The sequence below is a fragment of the Neopelma chrysocephalum genome, unplaced genomic scaffold (genome assembly GCF_003984885.1).
Source record: "Neopelma chrysocephalum unplaced genomic scaffold, ASM398488v2 Primary Assembly neopelma1_131, whole genome shotgun sequence".
Taxonomy (NCBI): Eukaryota; Metazoa; Chordata; class Aves; order Passeriformes; family Pipridae; genus Neopelma; species Neopelma chrysocephalum.
Window position 1 is genome coordinate 1,158,302 of NW_020897793.1, and position 26,062 is coordinate 1,184,363.

Sequence of the window (26,062 nt, forward strand, 5' to 3'; positions counted from 1 at the left end):
ATATGCTCAAAGTTTCAAGAACTGGACTTTGACACTAGAGGACAATGGTCAGGTTTCAAAAGCACAAACACAGGTGAGAGTCCTGCTGACCACGAAGTGGAAAAAATAGTTGAGCTTTCTGGATCTGCTGAAGTTTAACAACACCCCCTGTTGCTTCCTGAGTAACAGAGCTGTTTACTGGGCAGCTCAGTCTGATGCAAAGTGTCACACTTCTAACATCACTACCTAGCAGAAAACAATTAATAAATACTGCATCTGCTAGTTCCTACAAAAAAAAAATGGTGCTGAGACAGTGAAGAAGTTCCAGAGACTTTTTTTTTTTTTTAGATCATTTAGTTATTATGGTCAGGTTAATACTTTTAGTTCTTTTTTTTCTTCATTCCCCGAATGAAAATTCCCTTAAGATACAACTGAGATTAAGAGTCTATATCTATAGTTTAGGAAGATAATTATAGCATCTCTAATTACCATCAGAAGAAGCTTTACAAGCTTTTTTAGTAACTCCATGTAACAGCCGTATGATTAGGGAACATTAAAGTTTAAAATCTGAATCTCAATTACATCACTTTCTACTTCTAAGTCCATTATATCACTAGAGGGTCAAAAAGGCTGTTTAATTCTCACCTTTCCCACTTGAATTAAGTTTATTCCCAACTGACAATTTTCTAGAGTTGAAATTATTTTCTCGAGTTGAAATTATTTTCTCTTTTACATATTGCTGTCTTTTTCTTCCCTGTAACTTCATGATACATGCATTCAAAATTAAGTAAAACCATTTTTGCATAAACCCTCAAGTATTTAAAGAAGAAAAATTAAAAAAGAAACAAATTAAATGCTATTATAGAATAATATTTGAAGCTTATAAATATTTAAATGCTAAAAAAATTTCTGTATTTACCAGAACACCCACAGCTGTTTTATGCTGTTAATATGCAGCAAGAAAAAGGTACTGTTAAATTTACACTTCCTGTACTTCTGTTTCTCTGTCTACTATAACATGTTCTCTGATAAGAAGATGATTTTTAAAAATGATTATTTAAATCAGCAGAAGCTGAGTAACTCTTATCTTCAAGAAATACTATTTCAGTTCTGAAAAGACTCCTCACTTATCTGACTCCAAACTCTGGAGGCAAACTCTGCCCAGTCACAAAGCAGCAAGTGACACTTCTTGTCCAAAGAGCATCACAATTGACAGGACTTACTGGTCATGTATCCTCCCACACGAAAATATTCCCTTGCATGTTTTGAGAAATAAAACAAATCCACATTTTTAAACAAAAAATTATGTATTGGCACAGCTGGGGAGAGAATAAATCTTCTGGTCCTGGAAGACCAAAAAAAACAAAAGACCCTTGAAAAATTACTTAAAATGAAACTATCATGTAAGAAAAGTAATTAGGTACCTTCATGAGAAATTTTAGAGTGATTTAATTATTAGAATTCCTTAGGAAAAATAACAAGGAAAATAAGTAAAAAAGAAACCAACAACAACTTAGAACTGTTGGACTGATGAACACATTCTGAACACACGCACAAGAGAGTTTCTATAATAACGTGCCACTGCTGGGTCTTGTAAAAACCTATGGAACTCATAGGGAAAGGAGATACACAAGTTCATTTCCCTCTTTCTCTTACTACAGCAGTTCTGGATTGCCAGAATGATGACACAGGTACTGTCTTCAGGCAACGGGAATGAGTTATGCAAAAAGCATTGGAAATGGTTGTCCTGGACAGTCAGGTCATAAACGCTCCATTTAATGGAGATTACATGGATCCCCCTACTGCAAACTTTCCCCTAACAGTAAACATAATTTTTGCTGAATGCACGTTTTTAAAAGCCTCAAAATACTGAGTAACCTATAATAATAGGTAAGATAAACCCCACCTAACATCAGTAATGAATAAGCTCTTTTTACAGTACAAGAGGGCAAATTCATACTGAATACTACATAGTTTGGGAATACTGGGGTGGGATCAGGGATTATCTTCTTTTAATTGAAAGAAGATCTCAATATTCTACATGCTATAAAGGCACTTGCCCTTATAAAGACTACACCAATGCCCAATTTGAAGCTTTCAGAAAAGTTCAATCCTATAATATGATAGATGTTTCTTGGAAGAGCAAAGAGAAGAGACCCAAAAAATTCCCCCCAAATGCCAACAAAATAAAACACACAGCATTTACTGATGCTTTGCTTTAAAAATCATCTACATCCAATCATCATAAAAAACATCTGGGTCCAAAGTCTGGTGCTCTGCAACTGCAATGCAAATCTGAAAAGTGAAACTTCCAGTAACACATCCACAAATTTTGCGCTTGAAGGTTTTACTTTTCCAGAAGTAATATTAAAAACCAACAAATTATCTCAAGTGCAGATATAAACTGGGACAAAAGCCTGTTAAACATATAAGAAGAAACATCAATACTGAAGAGCTTGTTAAAATAAGAAGTCAGTCTCAGTATTATTACTCACCCGCTTTGGCCCACTAAAAATCTTCCTGGTGTTTTCCTTAGATTTATCACCTTGTTTATTTGTGGATTTCTTATTGCCTTCAAGCACACCAGATGCATCCTCTGAAAACTCCAGATCTGTTAAAGGTAAATATAGACATGAAGCAATCATGTTGAAAGCTGTTGAACTGCTAAAGCACTTCTCATATCTGACAATTCCACATGTACAGCTTCTGAAATTATATCATGAACAATCAGTCTTCATCAGAAAAATCAGCTTTAAAGCCAAACACAGTTCTGGCTGGAGCTCAGGTTTACTGACTGGACTGTCATAGCACATAGAGGCATGACAAGGTACACAGCCACAACCACCTCTTGTCTATTGGGTAAGCTTCAAGCTACTCCTTCCCATTCCCTACTCCCATGAATCCCAGGTTACCTTTTACATGTGCTTACTTATGGCTTACTGACAAAACTCTGAGCAGCAGGTGAATAAAATGGTAGACTGGGTTCTTCAGAAGTATGAGATTAAGAGATTTAGGAGAACACTTCACACTACAATTACAGCACTGAAGAATTGATCCTACTTCATTTCTCACAAAGGCAGCCTGTTTGTATTTGCTTACTCTGCTCTAAGCAGAAAAAACTCTGGTCATCAGCTCAGGAAGGAGTCAGCTAGAGGGAACTGCTGACATGGCCTTTCAATGCATTCAATACCTGCCTTACCAGTAATTCCAGTACTCAGTCTTGGACTGTAAATCTGCAATTCCCTCATCTAATTATATTTTTCTCCTTATTTTGTCTTTAAACTTGTGTTGTATTTGAAGCTTTATCCGTTAAGAGACAAGGGAAAGGGTTTACTTGGCACAAACCAAGATGGAAATCAAGACAGGCACAGAGGCACTGCTTCATCTGATAAATTGTTTAGCAAATGGATCTATTCCAGAGAAGTTGGTGCTATTTGAAAACTGCACTGCCAAAATCCAAGCAGTTTGGATTGGTTACTCTAATCCCAAGTGCACCCACATCCACTAAGCAGGATTGGCCAAGCACCTGTGTAAGAAGGGAAGCAAAGGCAAATCAGGCAAACGCATTTCTAATGGCACTCTCAAAGGATACGAAAGTTGTCTGAAGGACATAAGTATTCCCAAAGTAAGGCCCAGAAGTTTCTGAAAAAATTCCAACAAGCCTGGCAGCACCAGGGCAGGCAGAATGCTTTACTGCAAGGCTCCCACTGGAATCAGCCTCTGGCATCCCAGCCCACTGGTTTTCAGTGTAGTTGTGTGATGGGAGCATAAGAGCTTAAGAACACGTGAGCTGTCCCTCTGAAAATAACTGACTTTAAAATAACTGACTTTAAAACTGACTCTGTAACTGACTTTTAATTTTATCTTTTTTTGATAAAATTAGTCCATCAGAGGGAAAATATTACAGATCAATTTTCATTAACTTACATAAAGCAAATCCGCTTCCAAATCTATATAAAAAGTCAACTTAGTCCTTGCTGGAACATGCCAATTTAAGGAGTAAAATCAAATTGCTTTGATACACATCCTTGCAAATCCTGAAATACTTCTAAAGAAATCAGGAGCTGAATTTAATTCCCAGAGAAAGCCAAACCAACAGAACTGGACCTTCCTATTGTAGATTAAAAGCTGAAAAGTAACTTAACTTGACTGCAGCAATTACAAACATGCAAGTCACTCCAGAAATGCAAGATGTGTTTCACCAAATCAGCTCAGTAATTTGTCTCCTGTGCTAAGAGTTGGAGTTGGCGTTGTCTTCAATAATGATTAAAAGAGCTCTGGATCAACTAAGTCACAATTTTAAAATAATTTTAAGGGGGTTTTTTTTGAATTCTACTCTTATGTGATTCTGAACTATCCCATTCAAATTAGCTAACTTTAAATTTAAGGAAACTTTTTGATAAAAATGTTTCAACTCCTACTTGCAATAGGATAATTCTGATTTTTCTGATGCTGCTAGCACATCAAACAGTTACTAGCTTTGTAAGATCATCTGGAATGCTTTAATTTCAGCAGTGCTTTTGGAGGCCTTCTAGGTACCCTAAAAGCACTCTGCATACATTATCATAGCAGACTTTCAAATCTAAACTAAACAGGGTTTGGAGGAGAAGTGTTTTATTAACATTCACTGAGTGAGGCAAACACATTAATTGTTTGGTAAGCACTGACCCTTGTTTTCCACTAGCTCTCTCCTGTATGGGTTTTTTTTGCCCCTCATGGAGAAGTTGGGCATATTGACCATTTTCTCAATATGGGAGCATGTAAGGTCTTTGCTCCTCTATCCAATCATTTTCAAGGCATTTATAATCTTTGAGATAATTTGGCTGTCTTGGCTAGAATTGGAAAGATGTTCAAAGATCAACTAGAAGGCAACAACCACAGGAAATTTCCTGGGGAACAACAACATAGTTTTGTTTTAGTGTCTCAGAGTAATTCTGCAGAAGGTTTTGAAGTCCAAACAGGACTCTCTGCCTTTGAGGACTTTGAAGTAGTTTTAACTGGCTTAAAATATTTACCCAATTAAGGTGATTCGGTTTTCGAGAAGATGTAAAGGAATTAAAAAAAAGAATAGGGCAAGTTGGCTCACCAGAAATGAACCCAGTGCTAGGTACTGATATACAAAGTTATATTATCCAAAAGGATTATAGGAATCCCATCTTGATCACTGAAAGTAAAAATGAATGCATGACACAAGGGTTAAGCTGTATATCAGAACTGATTTACAAAGCAAAAGACTAGGCTGCAATACAGATTCCTCCTGGATACAACTCCCCATTGATTGCTACAGCCAAGTCAGGCATTTTCTTCTGGTATTAAAAGCTCCTCTTCACTGGAGTCATCCCGTGCTCTGGCTACTGAGATGACAGGGAGTGTTTCAGATCTAGGAAAGTCTCACCAGTACTTTTAGCCCCTGGCATTCTGGCAGAATACAGCTGGGAAGCCCACGAGTCAAAGGGGCTTTTGCTTCACTGGGCTGCTGCACTGACTAATGAGACAATTTTAGGTTCCAAGGGCAAAAGAAAAAATAAACTTAAACTAGAACTCAAAGCTTCAGCAAAAATCTAAGGCTAATAAAGTTATGAAGTATTTTCATTAAAAAGAAAAGCTTATGAACAGCACCTAGAAACTTAAAATCTCTAGTTTTTTTTCTTTTTTCTTTTTTTTTTTTTAGTTGGGGGTTTTATTTGTTTGGCTTTTTTTTGGAGATTTTTAACCATTTCAGCAGGAAAGCCTATCGTAAAGCGAGCAACAGAAAATATGTTTCAGTGAAAGACAGTCTAACCAAAATTGAATTTATCTATTTTGCATTTTTTCCTGCACTAACAACATTGTCCCTGTAGTCTTTGTACCTTCTTAAATTTCATTTGTAGAAACATTTAAATATGTATTGTTAAACTTACTTTCCCTCAACTGTGAACTACTAGACTGGAAGGAATAGTCCATTTCCTGTTCTATTGCAAAATCTTAATAAGATATTTTCAACTAAGATTCTGAAATATGTTTCATAAAAATACACCAAATCAGTATTATGGCAAAGTAGGACTGAACAGAGAGCAGAGAAAGCAGCAAGTTTCTTGCAAAACTGATTATGCCGTGTAACACTCCCTATGCACAGAACACTAAAATCAGTCTCAAGAATTTCTGGGAATGAAATTCAGAGAGGCAATCTGGCATCTCACCTGTCAACCTGGAACAGGAACACTGCCTTTTTATCTGTGCATTTGTTCATTAGCACAAAAAAAGAACAACACATACAGAACTCAGGTGGCATTAGCAACTCTCAGAACTGTTTGGCATTTCAGGAAAGTTTTATCGTACAAGATGTTCTGAAGGCTTTTTCTGAGGCTTGGAGTCAAAGCTGGCATTTTTCATGGACACAGAAGTCCCTCTTTTCGGTATGTAAAGACGATAACCTCAGAGCAATGTCACTTTTACTGCACCTTCAGGCTTAGATCCGGAAGTCCAGAATTCTCAGACTCAGCATCACTATATTTAAGGACCTTAATATGGTTGTTCTGAGTGATCATGATGCTCAAAATTTGCCAAGGTCTGAGAGAAGACAGCATGAACATTATCAAGGAGTCCTACCCATTTTAGGGCAGCATCAGACTCCCAGTTTTTAAAATCTGTACTACAGGACATCACCCTTTCAAATTTCAGAAGAAAAACTGCAAATCAAATCCCACCTGGCTACAGAAGTGCAAAACAGGAATCAAACGAGCAAAAGAGATGCAAAATAAAGGGGAAGCACCTCTCAGCAGAGGCAATGAGAGGTAGCTCTTACCTGAGAAGTGGAGAAGCGTACTAAGAACTAACAAAACATAAATTTACATCTACCTGTGCCATGGAAATCTCTTAGGAAAATATTTCAGAGAAATGATCTATGATACCTCAGAGTATAAAGGCCTGCTTGGTAAATGTAGTGCTAAATGCAAACTGTAGATATTTTGAGACTCCTGAGGACAGCAGCTGAAAGGATTATTTGATGGGTCAGCATCTCAACTGCATTAACTGTAGAAGCAATTTTTTCCCATGGAATAAATGGCTGAACAAAGACTCATCAGAGACAGGGACTCAGAGTATTTCTTAAGCGGCCCTGTAAGTTAAGCCCATTTTCCAAAGAGGTTGGAATGTGTCTCATCAGAAGTAAAATTTATGAAAACAATTCAAGGTCTTTTTTGTTAAAAACACAGTCTTTTCATAGAACATCAGTATCCATTTGTTCCTTTTCAAATTTAACAAAAACCCTAGCAGTGACATTTACCTTTGATTAAAAGGCTTACAAAAAATTCTAGTTTTAGAAACAGCTATAATTAGAACAGAGAAATGAACATTTTTTCCCTATGAAATTTTATTTCTGGATTATATTAGCAGAAGCTATTTGTAGGAGAAAAACCCTCCAACACTTGCAAGGCTAGATTTGAATTCCCCCCCCATCACAATGAAACACATCTTGCCAAAGTCTTAAAAATGTAACCACTTCAGTGAATGGATGAAAAAATTCTTATGCTTCATGCTCCAAAATGGAGGCCCAAAAAGTTTCATGGAACAGTCGCAGTGTTTTGAAATACTTACTCCAACATGCATGATTCTTTGGCATAGGACTTTTTCAAAACAAAAAAGCCAAAAGCAACCTTTCACCAGAGATATTCATTTTGTTCTTCACCAACACACCCCAACCTTGACCTGAGTCATTACTCAGGACCCAACTGACCACCAAGCAAGTCTAATTTTTCAAAGGATCTCAAACACCAGAACTTGCTCAGCAAATGCCACGTGCACAGTTTGACTCATGTATGAGTACACATACACACACACACTGCCTGGGCACAACAGGGAGTTACCTAAAAACTGAAAACAGGAGCAGAAACACGTGAATATGCAGAGGCTCTCCCAAAGCCAGTTATCTGACTGGCACTCCATGGGTCCCCACAGCCTCTCCAGAGCTGTGCATACTCAGATAAGATGGAACTCGAGAAAGGTCCCAACTGCCTACAAACACATTCAAAAGCACAAAGAGATATTTCACACCTCCTCAGAGTTACTTAAATTTCTACACTCAGCTCCATAATTCTGGGTTGATGTGGAGCTTTTGTGGGAAGATATCTGCCTTCCAGGCATAGGCACTGTACGCTCAAGACAGCAGTAAGGTAAGAATCTTCTGTTCAAAGAGAAAAAAAAAAAAACTACCTCTGGCAAGAGATCAAGGGGTATAAAGCAAACTTCAAGACAGATATGAAACATCAGACAGGCCCATAGCAGAAATAAGTGAATTAACTGTTAGATTTCCAAATAGCGCTATTGCTCAACCAACTCCTAGGTATACTGCAAACAGAACAAAACATTACAGTCAATTAAAATTAAATGTTAAATATGTATTCCAGAAGAGTTCTACTTACCTGCATTAGTACTGAGCTGGCTGTCCTGGGAACAGTTTTCATTACCCTCAGAGGCTGACTGTAGTGAAGAAGATGGTACAGTTCTACTTCGTTTTTTGTTAGCCTTCCTTTCTGCTACCTGCCACTCTTCATCTTCATCCTCGCTTTCACTTAAGTCATCAAACCCAAAGTACTTGATTTTGTAATTGGAACTCCCAGAACTTCTAGAGGCGCCTTCATCTCCTCCTCCCTCGTCTTGGTCGTCAAACCCAAAGAACTCTAATTTGACATCCTTTTTGGATTTGGTATTGCTGGGTCGGAACCTGGTCGTGGTTTTTGTGGTGGCAATGTCTGCTTTTTTCCTCAGGCGTCCAGCTTCTCCCAGGTCAGTGGGGGCTGCCGTGGTGAATTCATCCATGCGCTCCATGGTATCCTGGATAGTAACGTTACAAACCGACAAGCAAGATGGATGTAGAACAGTGTAGTCTCTAGTCCGTCCCACCGTCCCTCTAAAACTGGTCCCACTACTCAAAGAAACTTTTTTTCCTGGGTTCAGACCATCATTATTTGACTCATTGTTTGCTTTGGATAAAGACTGACTAGTGCCATCCATCAGCTTGTCAAAATTTGTTGCCCCCTGCAGTTTTGCTTTGTTGGATCGACAATATGTCCTACAGTTGCTTGGCCTAGGAATAGTTTGCACAAGTTCTTCACTAATGGCTTCCTTTGGATTTTCACTATCTTCTTTATCACCCTCCTCATCCTTGCTCTTCATCTCTGAGAGATGTTCATTGTCAAAAGCTAATATATACTCTCCAGTTCTGGTGTCTTCGCTTTCATCCTCCCATTCGTACAAGTGAGTTCTTAATGGCCCCTTTGTCTGAGATGTTTCAGATGGAGAATCTGCTCTTTTCCCCATGTGGGAGTCCCAAGAATCAGTCAAGTCCTTGGCTTCGATGTTGCATCCAGAAGTGTCTGTAGTCTCAGCATTGCTTTTGTTACTGTCTTCAGCATTCCCATAGATAAAATGACTGTTCTCGTTATCTTCATTCAAATTCTGGATTTTATCTACAAGAAAAAATAAACTTATTACTAAAATGCAATTACAAAAAATAGTCACTTGTGGGCAACTTTGAAAAAGTCACAATATAACAACAAATATTCAGTGATCAATGACAAAAAAAATTAAAAAGGTCTTTATCCATCTGGTTTATACTTTTTAAGTCCTCCAGTTGAAAGTTTTTACTATTATAAAGTCTTCTCATAATTTCTAGCAAATAAATCCTCAAAATAAGTGTCACTTTGAGAACATGCACATCATGAAAAAGACAGCAGTAAACCCTAAATACAACCACTTATCTTCCTAGACAAACTACACAAAAAAGGATAGTCTGCAGTGAAATTTTCAAAAAAAAATATTACCAATGTTTCACACACAAGTGATTTACAGGGAATAATTAGAGCTAAAGAACAACTACAATGCATTTTTTCATTATAAGAAAATAATTTCCTCCCTGTACACAGGTTATAAGACTGTTTTATTTCATTTTTATGTAAACATACTCCCCCAAAATCCTTATTTACAACAAATTATTTCAGCTACACTTGTGTTTCAAATGAAATTTTCACAATACATAGATTTTAGTGTCTGATTTGCTTCAGATGAACTTAAAGTGCTTTTAACTTTTGTGTAGAACTTGAAAAAAAATGGGTGGTGTCATTAGAAACACAAAACATCTATGAATCAATGACTTAGCTACATTTGCATATTCATACAAACTCTGAAATGCAGGGTCTTAAAATGAATTTCTGCCTCTCTGAAGAAAAGCTGCTGCTAAAAATTAGTCTTCTCCAACCTTACACTGTCCAAGAGAGCAAGTTCCTCCGTAAGAAGTCAGTTTGTGTACACTTTGTTTCCAGCCAACCAGCATCCACACAACAGTAATGCCGCTACTAACATCCGTTGTCCCCCTAAACTGGTAGGGAAACCATTCCCTTTGTTTTCCCTGAATCCCAACAAAAGCTCAGTGGATTTGGTGACAGTTTCATGATGACTGCATCTGCCGTACTCTGTTGACCTCACACACACAGTAAACAATACAAGTGTGTTATTTTCCAGAAACAAGAATTTCTTGGATATTTCTGAGACAGTATCACCAGACACCAGCACCAAGGTGTCTGCCCTATCCAACCCTCCTGATGAGGGAAGTGAGCATCAGCACCAGCCCAGGGACTTTTGCTCATTTGTTCTCAAACTAAAACGGCATCATCTACAAGCCATCTTGCAAATATGGTTCATGGAAGAACTTTAGGGTACAAGTTGAAAATTCTAGGAAAAGAAATGACTACCAAATCCAGTTTTGCAGGAAATTGGTTTAATCCCAGACAAAATTCCTCAGGGAGCCAGGACAAGTAGTATTTCACAAATGGCATCTAAGTTTCCTGGGAATCCAGCTGAGGTCTCTCACAGAAGTACACATACTCAGCTAGAAATAAAAAAAGCTCTTCACAGAATATATGAATTTCTCAAAGAATATATACATTTCTCAAAGAACAAGGAAACTTATCCCTGTCATCTCAATGATGGAATCTTGGTTAGTCTTTTTCAGTATCAACACGTTATACAAGAAATCTTACTATTCCCATTTCAATCTGATCCTTGTGATAATCCAAGAGGCCCAACCAAAATGAATTTCTGTAATCAAGGAGTGAGTTTGACAGTGTACCTTCTCCCCCATCTGTTTAATGTCATTGTGCAGCTGAAGACTACCACAACACTTATGCATGAAAAACAGCAAATTCAATTAAAATAATTTTCAGACCTTTCAGTTCCATATCTGAGTGCATATTTACTTGAGTTAATAATGTCTAAGCAACACTAAAATAAGTATATTTAAAATATGGCTGCCTTGGCTCACTAAACAATACTGAATTGTTAGGAAGAAGTGTCAGTGAGAAAGGAATAGTTTTCCCATCCTAAGAAAGTCTAGGATCATAAAAGAGCATAAAATCTCATCTTCCCAGGAAAGGAATAGACTATACATGTATGTATGTGCATTACAACAACCCAAGGGTCAAATAATTCAGGAAGCTGTTCTGAGATGAAAAAAAAATTGAAGTTTTATTTTACATTGTCTTCTCTTGAATCATTATGATCTCAGGTACAGTCTGTACTCTCAAGCAGGAAACATGATCAACACATCCAGTCTGGAAAACTGGCTGAAGAAGCTGATACACATCAGTAGCACTGATAAAAAATTAATGGAAAAATTTATCAAGGAATCTGCCTCCAAAGAAACGCTAATCAACTATTCTGAAAAAGTTTAGTCTACTGGGTTTTTAACACTCTGCTACTAGCAGATCACAAAAAATCATGATTACTCTACAATACATAATTCCACATATGTTCTCTTAAAATTCCAGGTTTTTTATCTTGCAAAAAGCAAAGATATTCAGGGAGTGCATATTTAACTCTTTCACTTAAGATCAGTTCATCTAAAACACTCCCTAAATTCTTCAGTCCGTTCATCAGTTCTGACACAGTGTTTAGCAGCTGAAGCCACTTTATTTCTGCAGTCCCTTGCCAGGAAGTTGCTCTGTCAGTAGCCAAGGGCTAAAGCCATCATCTACTAGGCCATTGCAAGAAAGATGATTCTTATGACATTTATATCAATTAATATGATGCTTTTATTTTAAAAAGTTTTTCCAAGATACATTAGATATTTCACCCAGTAATAATAAAGTCAAACAGATAATCTTTTCATTAAGAGTGAATTTTTGTTAATTTCGATAATGTAGTCACATACACACAAAAACTACTCTACAAGTTGTTGTAGAACAATTTAAAAGGTGCTAAAATTAGCCCAATACTTGTATGAAAAGCAACAAGGCAAGCAACACAATCCCATCTAGTCGTCTGTGACCTATTAAGGGAACAAAAAAATTCTACTCTTATTGCAGCAGCCTCATTTGGACAAACTGAAGCCTCAGTTCAGAGATGCATCATGACAAGAACAATCCCACTTCCCATCTATTTTCTCCGCTTCAATTTTTTTTGTACTTGCAGTACTGAGGTTGTTACATTTTTCTTCCCAGAGTGGCTCCTATTCTCATCTCCAATTTCACACCTGCCCAACCCACCTGCCCTTCTTCTCATGCTTGTTCCCAACAACCCAAAAACAAAACCAAGGAACCTGAGCCAGCTGTTAATTCCTCAGTGCCAGTCTCCACCAGCTCTGTGAAAACCACCAGAAATGCAGAGGCACTTCAAGGCATTAGTACACCTGAAGATGAATAAAATCTCATCAGACTGGGTTAAGGCAGTAGCACCATACATCTAAGCTCTTCCAGCCTGGAATTCTTTGTTTCTCTTCATCTGTAAATGTAAGATCACTTTCTCAGGTCAGCTCAGTTGACTAATAACTAACAAATCCATTCTATTCCAGTCAAATGGCCTTATTGATGCTTGGTTTTCTACACTCCCAAGGAATGATGTGAAAAGGCAAACACCAGTAACAAATCTTTGTGTACTCAGCAGGACTCCTGTTGCCTTTGTATAAGCCATGTGAGGATGTGCAGGAGCAACTTGGAATCCTGAGTTGTCTGAGAAGACTCCACAAGTACCAACGAAGTATTGCATCTCATTTTTCACTTTCAGTTAGTAATTTAATACAGCAGACCAGGTTACTCTTAAACAGCAAATAAGTGGCAGTTAACCTCCCCCTTCATTTTGAGGCATCCAAATTTTAAAAACACACAGTACTTCACAAGTCTTACTAACTGCACCAGGGAGGTTTTTCCATCTCCCATAATAAGCAAGGCTGATGGAAAATGTAACTACTAAACTGTTTAGTGCACACCAGGTAGAAACTTTGGCTTTAAAACTGGATCATCATAAGGCATTAGTGGCAAACTAAGCAGTGACATTTAGAGGAATACTTCCTCAAAGGATATTTTGTCAAGCCACTGTTCTCATCTCATCAGTGGGTCAATAGCTGTCAGACTGAAGCTTCTACACTAGAAATTACTGCAAATTACTTGTTAATTGCCCAAAGGTGTACAATAACAGCAATTCCAATAGCCTTGATTTTAAAAATTACAGCATTTACTAATAGTAACTATTACAGCAGAAGCTAGCATGACTGTAGGAAGAATATGAAAAAATGAACTAATGGCGAATTATTAGATGTTCTGTGTCCAAGAGAGGCATATAACTTCTCCTCCCATTTTTAACTGCAATTAGGCTCTTCTGGGGCTCAAATAACAGAGTCTCCCAAGTAATTTCAATTCAGTGACAGCACACAACTTTCCCCCTACCCTGCCCAGGTACAAGCACAATATCCCCAGGAACCATAACAATGTTCTGTGGTAATCATGATTTGTTTTCTGTTTAAATCTCTAAAACTTAATTACCAGAGTATAAGAGAACCAATCCAAAGGACTGACAGGTCTAAATGGAACATGAACTGATAAACACTCCAATACCTCTTGCTTTATTTTATGCTCTAGTTGATGTCACTCAACAAGACAGAGATGTCTTTAGTATTGCTGATGAATTAAAAGAAAAAAACCAAATAAGTGAAACTTCTACTGTTTCCCACTAAATACGAGATGTTTTCACACACACAAAGATGCATATTACCAAACTTGTAAAACTATATTTAAGTGATTATGATGACTATTGTTCTAAGTAACCTTTATAAAATGACCACTAGAGACAAAATTTCAAGTTCAGACAAGGCAAGACATTCGATTCACTTAAGATAATAGACTTTATGCTCCTTTACATATATGAAAACATTCAAACAGCAGGAATGTAATATAGTTGTCAAAATCCCACTGCTTTTTCAGTAATAAACCTTTAAACATTTGAAAAATATTCATCTAAACCTGTATTAATTAGACTAGATGGATGTAACTTCTTTAAAAAAATAGATACTTAATATAAGCACTCACTTATTAGATGGAACAAATGCTATTCTATACCTCCAACAAAAACAGTAAATGCCTTGTGACTACCACAGGTAGCCACAGTGGTACTACCTCCTTCCCCTTCAGTTTTAAGATAATGTACAAAATGAAGAATGCAATTCTAGACTTTAAAAAAACCACACCTCCTTTTAAAAAAGAGAAATTAATTTTTTTTTAGAGATGAGACACCTACATGCTTCAGCTTGACATCTCTGACAATTCTGACATTAAAATATCTCACATTTCAACTTCATTTTTCTTTAATTACCTGTAACACATCTCACTCTTTTTTTAATAGGTTTTCCTTAAGAAAAAAATGCCTGAAAAGGTGTTCCCAAATAGCCCTCGGAAACAGTACTATTTCTTCTTTGTACTGCGTGAGAAAAAGAAGGAATATCTCCCCACCCACAAAACATTTAGTTTGATCACAGTAATAATAAAATACATCATATAATTACAGACATATTGAGATGGTGGATGGTCTAAAAATTGCAAAACTTTCAGGAACTGACAGAGTGAAAAGAACTACCTTTTTTTCCCCCCACAATTTTATTCCATAAAACAAGCACGTAACAGGGCAAGGACAGGGGACTATGGACAGGACAGGAGCTTAACAGGTTGCACAAGAGGTCCCAGGAGCCTGAAGTGTTTTTCCAGGACTTATGACACAGCTTGTCAGAGTTGCTCTGTTTTGTCAAACTAACACTACTTACCTTTTTGCCTGGACAACTTCACAGGTTCCTCAGAGAATTTTTTTAGACAGCTCAAACTGGTATACTCTGTTATCATGACTGATGACACACTGGTATATTTACAGTAATGAAACTTTTTGTTTTCCCAGGTAAGTATTTTTGTCCAAGTTGCACCTATGGTCTTACAGCTTGCCTTTCACAGATGGAATAACTATCATTACTACTTCATTATCCTCTCTAATCTTGCTTGAAACTCTTCTACAACACTTTAACATTGTTTCACATCTGCATCTAACCATATTCATAATACAAATTACAATGTGACTCTACAGATACCAATATTATACAAAAACCCAACATATCATGCAGTATAGTACCAATGCACACCCCAACTTGCAAAGACCCCAACTCTCTCAAATAACAGACAAACTGCAGTTTGAGTAAACAACGCTAAAACCCCTTTCTACAGAAAGAAGACATTTGTCCTTCAGCAAAGAATTAAGCTTTGAAGAACTCTATGACACCTCAAGCAAGACTATCTGGTCTCAGAAATCTAAAAATAAAATGGTCATGAAGAGACAGAAACTGCACAACATCAAATGCAATGGTCAGAAGAGCTGCTACACCTTGGAGCACAAGAGTTGTGAGAGCCTGAACAAGCCGTATCATGTGTTCACCTCTGATGGAAAGTCCAAACAGGTTCTTCCTACTGGGAGCTCACAAGGGCATCTGTTGCTCAGAGCAGCAGGAGAAAGCTGATCCAGGCAGGTAACTACTACTAAGTATCACGGACAACACAACGTGCTGGTACATGGCAAAAACACTTGTTTTCACCAACTTTTCTAGGGTGAGCCTCTATGGAAAAATATAAAGTCTATTATAACATAGCAGCGCTAATAACTGTCAAAACAGATGTATACTTAGGCTAAGTCAGTCTGAATTCAGACAGTACTCATAAATATGTTGAAACTCTTTACTGAATACAGGAGAAGTTCCTTAAAAGAAAATATAAGCTAAGTTTGAATATGAAGAACATTTTCCATACAGTTAATAAAATCTCAGCAGTTTGAACCCAAAATGGCTTCCTTACCAAAGGGTTTCTGCTCTCCTGCAGCTTTGGCCCACTTAAGAGGTATGCAGGTTAACAGGGTTGGTTTGTTTTCTACAAGCACCAACCGTTCTGAATGCAAAGTTATTTCAACTTTTTAAACATCAAAGTTAAGCAGCAGTCAAAAGTATAATCTTTTAAAAACTAACTGTTCGTTGTACAAGTCCATAAAGAAAGAATGATTGTAAAAGTATGTAAGGCAAAATTCACTGCTGTATGGGAAAGAGGAGGTATAGATTGAGCGGAAGGAAGTTTCATGTGCTCTGTACATGGACATCCATAGTATGATTTTCCCCGCATTAGAAGAAATACATTGCAGATATCAGATTCCTTCCTAAATGCTGAGGTCTTTTTTCTGTTTTGCTATTTTAGCAAACCAGTATAAACACTGGGATTTAGACAGAATTTCAATCATTTCAGACTTTTGAAAAACACCCCAGGAAAAAACCAACAAGCCACCATCAAAGAAATATCAGACAAAAAAAATAAAAATTTGAGAACAATTATCACACCAGTTTAAACTTGGGCTACTGACACAGCACGACAATTCTATCTGTAAGGGGAAAAGGGATATCTTCAAAAAGGGAAAACATAACAAAAAAACAACTAAAGAAGAGAAGACTTGTGAATAAAACCCAGCTATCTACATAACCATCATAACTACTACCATCCAAACGACCCCCCTAACACTGAAATTCTATGGGCATACATATTTTCTGGCAGACTTTTCCCCCTCTCTCCTATCAGTTTCTTAATGCTTTGACCCAGCCAGAGGACAGCTGCAGGTCTTTTTAATCATGGTTGTTGCCAGCTGTCTCCTAAGACAGCCAAATGCTCAGACCTCATTCAGTTTTCCCCAACTTTTTGTTCCATTTTTGGACAGAAAAATGACTAAACTGAAATTCTTCCTCAAGAAGTAAATAACTTGCACTCAACAACTCTGCAGAGGAAGAAAGCTAATATTACTCTGACCTAACTATTATCTTAAATGTCCATGTCACCGTTAAACACAAAATAGAAGCTCTGGAACAATTTGAAAGCAATATCCTGCCCAAGCTCGTTGTCAAATGCAATTATGTAACAAACCTGCATTTGAGAAGTTGAAACTTAACTCTAAAGATAGGGCTCCCCACCCACATAATCAGGATGCAGAGGCTTTGCACACACAGTCACCGAGGTACTATCAGGATAGTCTGTGGGGAACAGACCAGATGACTTAAACCATCTCCTTCCCAAGGGCAACCATTTTCTGCAGAGTGCTCTGTGCTCTCTCCGTGCTTATCCAGCAACTCAACACAACTGGATCCTGCACCCTGGGCCTTGGAGCAGTTGAGCTCCTGCACACGAGCACAAGCTCTGAAGAAGGATTGCATCTGCCATTTTGATTTGATTCCAATGCCCGCACAGTCCCCAAGTGAAAAACGAGGGCACTGAGAACTACCTGGAAAAACAAAAGAATCAAATACAGGCAACAGGCAAATGCTTCCTTAAAGCACCAAGAGCAAAACTACTGCCAGAACAAAGACCTGTTTGAGTACCAGTACATAGCAACAAATGACAAGATGATGAAGAGCTATTTTCATTATTACTCTAAATGTTAGGAGGAAAAAAAAGAAAGCGAGTATCACAAATACATTACATGCAATAATTTGTTCTTTTAATCTTAAAAAGCCTCAAAGGGCACTGCCAAGACAATAACCACAAAATCTGTACTTAGCATCACAACACAGCAGAAAGGGACACTATTCCTATGCTGTTCTGTAGTCTGGAGAGACATTTTAAGCCATTCTATTTTCTATTTCTCCACAGCAAGCAAAACACATTTTCAGGAAAGAAACTCACAGGCTTTAAAACACACCAGCCTTAATCCATGCACAATTAAAAAACTTTTCATTACAAGCACAATTAAATGCCTAATATTTTCACTCAGAATTAATGTAAAAAAGGAATATTATTTCATAGTCCATCAACAGGAACACGAGGTGTGCAAAGATGAGAGACATCTCCCGACCCAAGTGCCTTCTCTGATGAACAGCACCAACCCCACGGACTAGAACCTCCAAAAGTTTGAGCTACAGAGCTCAGCACAGTGCACGAAAGCAAAAGAGAGCAGGTGATCACAACATCGAGAGTCAAAATGCAAACCCTCACACAACAATGCCAGTATTTCCCTAAACTGAAACAGCCAGAGTAGGCAAAGTAGTTATCTAACCTGAAACATATTCCTACACTCGTTATGAAATGCCACACCAACTTTTTAAATTCATCGAGCTTTGACTTTAATTTTCATCTGAAAAATTGTACTACATTAATTTTGACCTACGAGCTAATATAATATTCTAAAAGAGCAAAGTTATAAAAGTTTTTTAAAACTAGGACCTCGTGATTTGCTCTGCAAGGCCATAAGTGTGTTTATATTAAAGCTTGTGTGCAGCTGAAGACAGCATGAAATACTATCTGGTTTATGCCTTACAGAATAAGTTTAACAGTTAAAAAAATAAACAAAATCCCACCAGAGTGTTTCAAAAATCCAAGTAAGTATTCTCTGCGTGTTTTCACCTTACCCTACTGTAAGGGTCTCCCATTAAAACCTCACTTTCTAAGTTGCTGCATTTTTGCTTGATATTAATTACCAGTGTGGTATTTTTCCAATGACACAATTTATTTTCTAGATACCGAGTCCTCCAGCCTTCACAAAGATGACCTAACAGTAATTATTAATACTGAACAGTCTTTTGTTGTTTCAAATTTACCTCAACTCTCATCTCTAAATTACCTGTTACACACAGGATTACTCATGGACATTCTTCAGACAGTATTAAGTCTTGATCAAGCAACATTACGGTAAGATTATGAGAAGCTTTACACATTAAGAGCTTCTCAAAGCCTTTAAAATAAGATTGTTACAAGCACTAGCTGAAGGCTATAAAAAAAGAAAAAAGAGACCAGTAAGTTCTACCATTTTAAATAAAAGATACAAATCCTCAACTGTTACACAGCTGCACAACTACTAAAATAAACCCCCAAAACCAACTGCTTTTTAATATCAAACATTAGTTAAAATTAACTGACATTGCATCACCTTCATTTTAATGTCCAAAGGAATGCACATGGAGGCAGAACTGGAGCAGGATTGACTGTACCTCTCACTTTGTGCATGGCCATGTTAAGGCACAGTTTTCAATACTAATTCTAAACCTTATTCCACCCAGGTTAAGAATTAAGGTACATTAAGATACAACGATGGCACACACTCTCAGGAAGTCAGGAGACCTTCACTCACGCACTGTCCAGTCAGTATTAGGACAAGGACCAGCAAACTGCACTTTAACCAAGTCAACAAGCCTTTTCTTGAATATCAGTACCAACATAGCCTAGTTTTCTACACCTAGAGATACACTGCTGTATGTGGGTTAAGGTTGAGCTCACATTGCAGTCTCTTACACTGGGAATATTAATATTCTTCTACCTGCTCACTTTCCCCACCCCCATTTCTTTCCTCCTCAGGAATAGTCGAGCTTGGAAAAATGTGGTTGAACCTGGTGGAGTTCGAGAGTCACCAGGAAGGGGGAAATAACTACCGGGAGGGTGAGGACATGTCAGCAGTAGAAGTAGATACACTATACCTGTACACTTCCCATGGTTCCCTTCTCCTCCAGAACCCTGCCCCAAATCAATCACATTGACTCCGCAGTTCTGAAAGGCCTTCCCAGCAAACCTGACTTAGCAGTCACTAAAACAAAGAAGCCTTTGAAGCACCTACATTTACACTGGCTGACTATACCACTATCTCTAATTGCTCAGTGTTCTGAGCAACCTCCTCAGAGGCAATTTTATTTGTTTTGGATCAGTTTACACACAAGCATAATAGCAGCTTAAACCATCCAAGTTCCATTTACACTAACTGTCAAAAAGAAACACTATCACCAAGACTACAGCCTTTAAATAAGGGTAAGGAAACCAAAGACCCTCCCAGGATGTTCTGCAAAGATTAATTCTCAGTTGATTTAAATTTCTGAAGAAAGATACGAAATGACTTTTTATCTTCATTTGTCTGGGTGTCAACAGAATCTAATACATTCTGAAAGAACAGGAACATCAGGTCAAGATCCACCTTGGCTACTGGTTGAAGTGCAGTGATTAACAAATATTTCGAACAGCATGCAGGAAGAGAATTCCTTCAGTAAACTGTTGTTTAAGGAGTCTCCCTCTCTGCATCCAGACCACCACCACCACACTCAACAGCCACTGATGGCCTTATCCACCAAGATTCATCAGCATCCTTCCATTTAGAGCTGTATATTAATAGTATATGTAATATTGTCTTTTTATAAAGAGTTCTAAAATTTAAGTAAGCATCAAATTAGAAAGTTTTTCTGTGCTAAATATCATATTTTATTATTTTCCACAAGACTGGAACCAGGAAGCACCAATGCAACAGCTGAAGTCTGTTCCTCCTGGCCTCTCAAGCACTACGAATTTTCAGAGCTCTATTAACTTTTTCTGCCCACAGCTCTCTCACTTTCTTTTCCAACCTGAAAAATACTGTTCTAACAAAGCTTTTCTGCAAGGAAACCATTTCACTGTAAAACCTGTTCTGCTACAATGTGCTCATTAACAACCAAGGAAACTCATTACTATTTCTTCTCCTTGTACATACTGGTGGATGAACTTATTCAATCACTCATGAAAACTATATTCAAACTTAAAAAAAACATAAATTTTATTTCCAGGCTGAAGATAAATCATACTTACAGATAAACTGCTGAAAACAATATGAAAACAAGAAATACTTTATCAGCAAAAATAAGAGCAAGATCAAAAGGCAACTACACATCCCACCAATGTGTCTGTGAAACTACAGTTCAAATCAACATTTCTTGCGTTTTCTTCAATTAGATCACTAATAGAATTATATTGCAAATAACTGAGCTATGCATATCTTCTACTATTCGGTATCTTCTTGTCCACTGTCTTATAACTGAACAAGTCCACTCAAATTTCTGATCCCAGGGTTAAGTTAACTATATCTGAGAAATTAGAGTTATATAAGTTCTTCTCATTAAAGCTGATTTTGATAACCCAGAGCAAGTCAGTAGGTGTCATCTTCATCAAGGTTCAGCTAATGTGATCTTCTGCCCAATTATAGAAGCTGTGGTTTAATCAGCCCATTATACAAAAGCCTCTCATGAGATATAACAACATTTGATCTCCTCCAAAAATGACTTGAATAAAATCACAGAGATGTTCAGCTCCATGGGCCTTGTGAATTCCCTCTCAGAAGCATTAAGGTACCTTACGAACACTCAAGAGCCCAGAAACAGCCCCTAAAAGACATTCTGACAGAATTCAGTTTCACAGGCCTGAAGCTTTTTACCTACACGTTGATAAACACGTGTTAATTACAAACAAAGCCAAACAAAAAACCTTTGTGCAACTGAAGTTCAGAAAACTACTTTTTCCATCCAAATAATGAAATCAGACATGTTATAATTTGTATCTGCACCTGCCTGGTAGTAAGCACATACCTGCACTAAATTAAAGCCAGAAGCTTAATTATAAAGCCTTCCATTACCACTAACTCATCCCTCTTCAAAACACAAGTTTAAAACCCACAAATGCACTGAGCAATTTTAGAAAAGGAAGATGATGATTCCTTTTTATTCAAGGTGGTCTAACACACTGCATTGAATCTAAAGCACTGTATCTCAATCTGCAGACACAAGGATTAGAGTGCCAAGGATCTCACACCCATGTGTAAAATGCAGGATGCTTCCAAGTGTTTTTAGTGTATCCTCTACAGTTTTCTGTAATTAACTGTCCCACGATTTTATTAGAACATTTAACGATTCCCTGAAAACACAAAGTCTAAAGGCAGATTAGCAAAAATCAGAGGAAAACAGAAGTATCTGGACAGCTGAGCAAACGTACCTGCAGCTGCAAGTTTAGCACTGCTGCCCTTGCATTCTCCATCTTCCATGTTTTTGCTTGTGCTCTTTTCTTTTAAGAGAGGAACAGTATTGTCAAAAGGTATGCACTTGCTGGATGCAACATTTTCTCCACTGTCTGGCTGATTAATTCTGCTGTTAGCTTCAAGTAGAGGAGTGAAGTCCTCAGACTGAGCAGCTTCACCGGGTTCCAGCTGAGAGGAGCTTTTAGCCTGTGCCACATTCTTTGAAGACACAGGAAGAGATTCTTCATCACTGTCAAATCCAAATGGATCCTCTGTTACCTCATCTTCAACTTTGGGTCTTTTAGGAACTTCGGAAATATCTGGTTTGACACTGGGCCTCTTCTGTCCTAATTTGGCCATGAAGGTGGTTTCTCCCCATTTTGTACTAAGGGTGGTCCGTTTGTTGGAAAACACTTCATCAAACTTGGAACTGCCGTTTCCCCCTTTCCGGCTGTAGGTCTTTCCAAATCGGGATGTCATTTTGGCTCCTGTTTCATATTCTCTATTGGAAAAGAAAGAAGAAACATCAATTCACCAACTTTTTAGCACAAATAACTGTTATTTCCACTCTTTATTGGGCCTACAAGCACCAGGCATGCACATTTCACATGAACAACTGATACATCTTCTGCTTCTTTCTCAGACTCACCCATTCACATGTGAATGTCATTATACCAAAAGTTTCTGCATTAAGTTTCTACTAAAGTAACTCAAAATTCACAGAATCATGGAATATGCTGAGATGGAAGGGACCCATCAGGATCATCGAGTCCAACTCCTATTCAGTTGCTTGCACATTTATAAAACAATGGAAAGCTACTAGGAAGACATTATTTTTGGTACTGCTTTGCTCTTATTTTATATTTTCAAGTATTGAAGGCACTGCTATTATGAAACATCATGAAACAACTAAACAGTATTTTCACCACATCTGAACACTTAGCTCCCTGCTAGAGTCCAACAGCACAGCATGGCTTAAAAAAAGACTCTTTGCAGTTAAATACAAAAACTGTCAGAATATTTTGAGCTGCTGTAGATATTTTAAGTACTAATTAATCAGAAATAACAACAGCAACTCCACCCTATGTTCTTCTCTAATGCTCAGACTTAATGAGCAAGTATATTACTCAGTAATACGATGTGGTTGATGCCACCTGCATCAGTCCTGGTCAGGACTGGTACACAGCAATCCCCCTGAGTAAATCTGACTGACCACGGGACAGGAACAGAGACACTTCTCAATCCATTTCTAGGAACACAGAGGCCACCTCAAGCAGACCAGCATAAACCATTACTGTTTACTGGCTGTTACAATTGTAGGCAACTCACATTTAAGTATGAACAGATTAAAGAGGGACACATTTAAGAGTTCCTTGCATGTGTTCTATTTCTACTTTTGTTTAACTCAAGAAGAAAGACAGACCACTAGGTTTTTGTTTCCCAAAACAAATACTTTAACTACTGGACAAATGACAACATAAACCCCAAACCATCATATCTGTTTTGTAAACCAGTATTTCTCTCTTTTTGGCCCAAACCTGGGTAGGAAATTGCAGTTCTTTATAGTCGGTCTGAATCTAATCAAGTCCATCTTTCTCTCTGAAATTCCTCTCCATACTAGAAAAAAGTCTGTTAGGAAAGGCAGGCAGTTATTTATGCTACAGAATCAAAGAAATACAACTTTAAAAGTTACACCTACCTTCATATAAAGTATATGAAAAATAACTTTTTAAATAATTGCTAGTATACTTATCACATGATTTATTTGTTCAACATAACTCTCCTTGTTTGTGATATATTTGAATGAATTTATGGTATACTGTCTTTCTTCCATATTTCAGTTTTCATCCCAAACACTTCAGTTTCTCAACCTGAAGTGCCAGTCCAGCTTCTGCCAAAATTGCCAGACTGGTTCCAGAAGTGTCCCTCTATCACTTCACTCCAGCTGAACTGTCTCACTAATAATAGTCTCCCTTTATCAGACCAGGCCAACCTCCACTCCTTGTACGAACCAAGCAATTCACAGGGAGGAAACCCACGGAGAAAATGTCAAGTGAACTAAAAGGATCAAATCTGAACTCCAGAAGTTTACCAGGTGGACGCTGTTGCAATGCAGAAGAGATACAGGAACACAGGAACAACCCCACTGGGAAAGGCTCTTCTCCCCCAGGGATTCAGCAGAGAGATGGCAAAGGCACATGAATATCTACTGACCAGAGTTCTGCTGGGAAACCCCACTCTGCAGATGGATTCTGGCTGTTCCCACTACACAGTGCTCTTTAACCCTCTCTCCTCTTTTTCCCCACAGTGTCATCAGCCTGCTCTGTGCTGCTCCAAACACATCGCTGCCAAACTTAATTCTTTTTTTTTGCTCCCCTCTAGGTAGCTCTAGTTTTTTATTTTCTATCCACGTATACTTTAGCAAACAAACAGCAAAACAAATGTAAATTATCAGTTTTATTTTGCTGATGCTTGAAAATATTTATAACAGCAACCAAAATATTTTAGACCAGGAAGGCTACGTTTTAGAGCTACAGAAACTAAAGTGAAATGTTTATTATGTCAGTTTCTATACAACTCTTAGAGGAAAAAAAAAAAATCACTCATTATCAGCACATTTTCCTCCCCTAAACCTTCAATATCCAAATACAAGGATTATAAAAAAAATACTCAAACAAGCATTTTCAACACTACATTTCTAGCCCATGCAAAAACAACAAGAGATTTAAATTCTGACTTGTGGTTTGCAGTTATTATTACAGAGAAGGTTCCTGTAGTCAAGAGGGCTTAGTTTTCAGAAAGCAGAGCCACATTTTCCTATTTATAAATTTTGAAATTAAGATCGTCTCATAAAAAGCTTTAAATCAAAATATCAAGACCCACAGTAACATTAAATATGATATAAACAGGTTAAAAGACGAGTAAGATTAAAGGTAAGTAAATACATTGGTGCCGCCTTACATGAGAGCATCAACAGAACATGATTTTTATTATTTACTTACAATTTTATCTTGCTTTTCAGTCAGAGTGAAATAAAAAACTTGGCCAACTGCACTCTGTTTCCAGTCCCTGCCACCCTCGCCTGCATTGTGCTGCAATATTTGGAGCAGTGCAAGCAAAGTAAATACACGTAAAAACTCGACACGCAGTTGTCCCGCATTTCCCAGCGTTAACTCGGAGGGCCAGCTGGACACAAAAAAAAACCCGGTAATTCCCCAGGAAGCCCATCAGCCGCCCCTCCTCATCGCTCCTCTCCACACCGCTCCTCTTACATAACCAAAGGAACGAAAAATAGGTTGAATGCACGAAGGCAGAAGGAGCTGATGAAATCCCACGGTGACAGTTTCTTTTTTCCTCCCTCCCTCCCCCCCCCCGGCGGGGGGGGGGTGCGAGCGGAACCGGGTCCCCCCCCCCGCTCCTTGATGTCATTTCCCTTCCCGCCCGGCCGCTCCCCGCCCCGCCGCCCCGCCGGCCCCATTACACAAGTGCCCGGGGCAGGGGGCCCGGCACAGCCCCGGCCCGCGCCTCGCCCCCGACCCCGCTCCCGCCCCGCAACTTCCCCGCGGGCCGGGGCGGCCCCGCACGGCCCCGCGGTCAGGACAGCGCGGGGGCCGCGGCTCCGGCCCGCGGGGAGCGCCCAGGCCTCGCCCGCCCCCGCTCGGACCCACCTCGGCAGCAGCGGTGGCGGCAGGTCCCGGGCGCGGGCCCGGCCGATGCGGCTCCGGCCGCGGCTTCGGGCCGCCCAAGCGCCGCCCGCGAAAAGGCGCTGGGCCGGCGGGGCGCCGCCTGCGCCGCTCCGGCAAAGCAGGACCCCGGCGGGGTGTCGCGGGCGTCAGGGCCCTCGGCGCCGCCTCCTCCGGCGGCGCTTCCTCCGCGCCGGGATTATCGCCGCGCTCGGGACGGGCCCCGGGACCATCTCTCCGCCATTTGCCCCCGCTCCTTCCTGCCGTCACGGCGCGCGCCCCGCCCGCCCGCGCCGCCG

The 26,062-nt window shown here is 38.8% G+C and overlaps 1 protein-coding gene across 3 annotated transcripts in view; it reads right to left on the bottom strand.

Moving 5' to 3' along the window:
- The window catches only part of WAPL (WAPL cohesin release factor), a 64,928-nt gene extending 39,102 nt beyond the window's left edge, over positions 1-25,826 (bottom strand). The window contains exons 1-4 of one of the 3 annotated variants that reach the window (XM_027698670.1): positions 25,749-25,826; positions 22,059-22,582; positions 8,379-9,425; positions 2,475-2,590 (exon numbers count right to left, since the gene is read on the bottom strand). In XM_027698670.1, coding sequence (XP_027554471.1) covers positions 2,475-2,590; positions 8,379-9,425; positions 22,059-22,560 — 1,665 coding nt within the window. In that variant the 5' untranslated portion in view covers positions 22,561-22,582; positions 25,749-25,826. Of the gene's footprint in view, positions 1-2,474; positions 2,591-8,378; positions 9,426-22,058; positions 22,583-25,082; positions 25,416-25,748 lie in introns of those variants that run through there. The other 2 variants (XM_027698668.1, XM_027698669.1) reach the window with 2 other exon arrangements.
- Between the last annotated feature and the right edge of the window lie 236 nt (positions 25,827-26,062).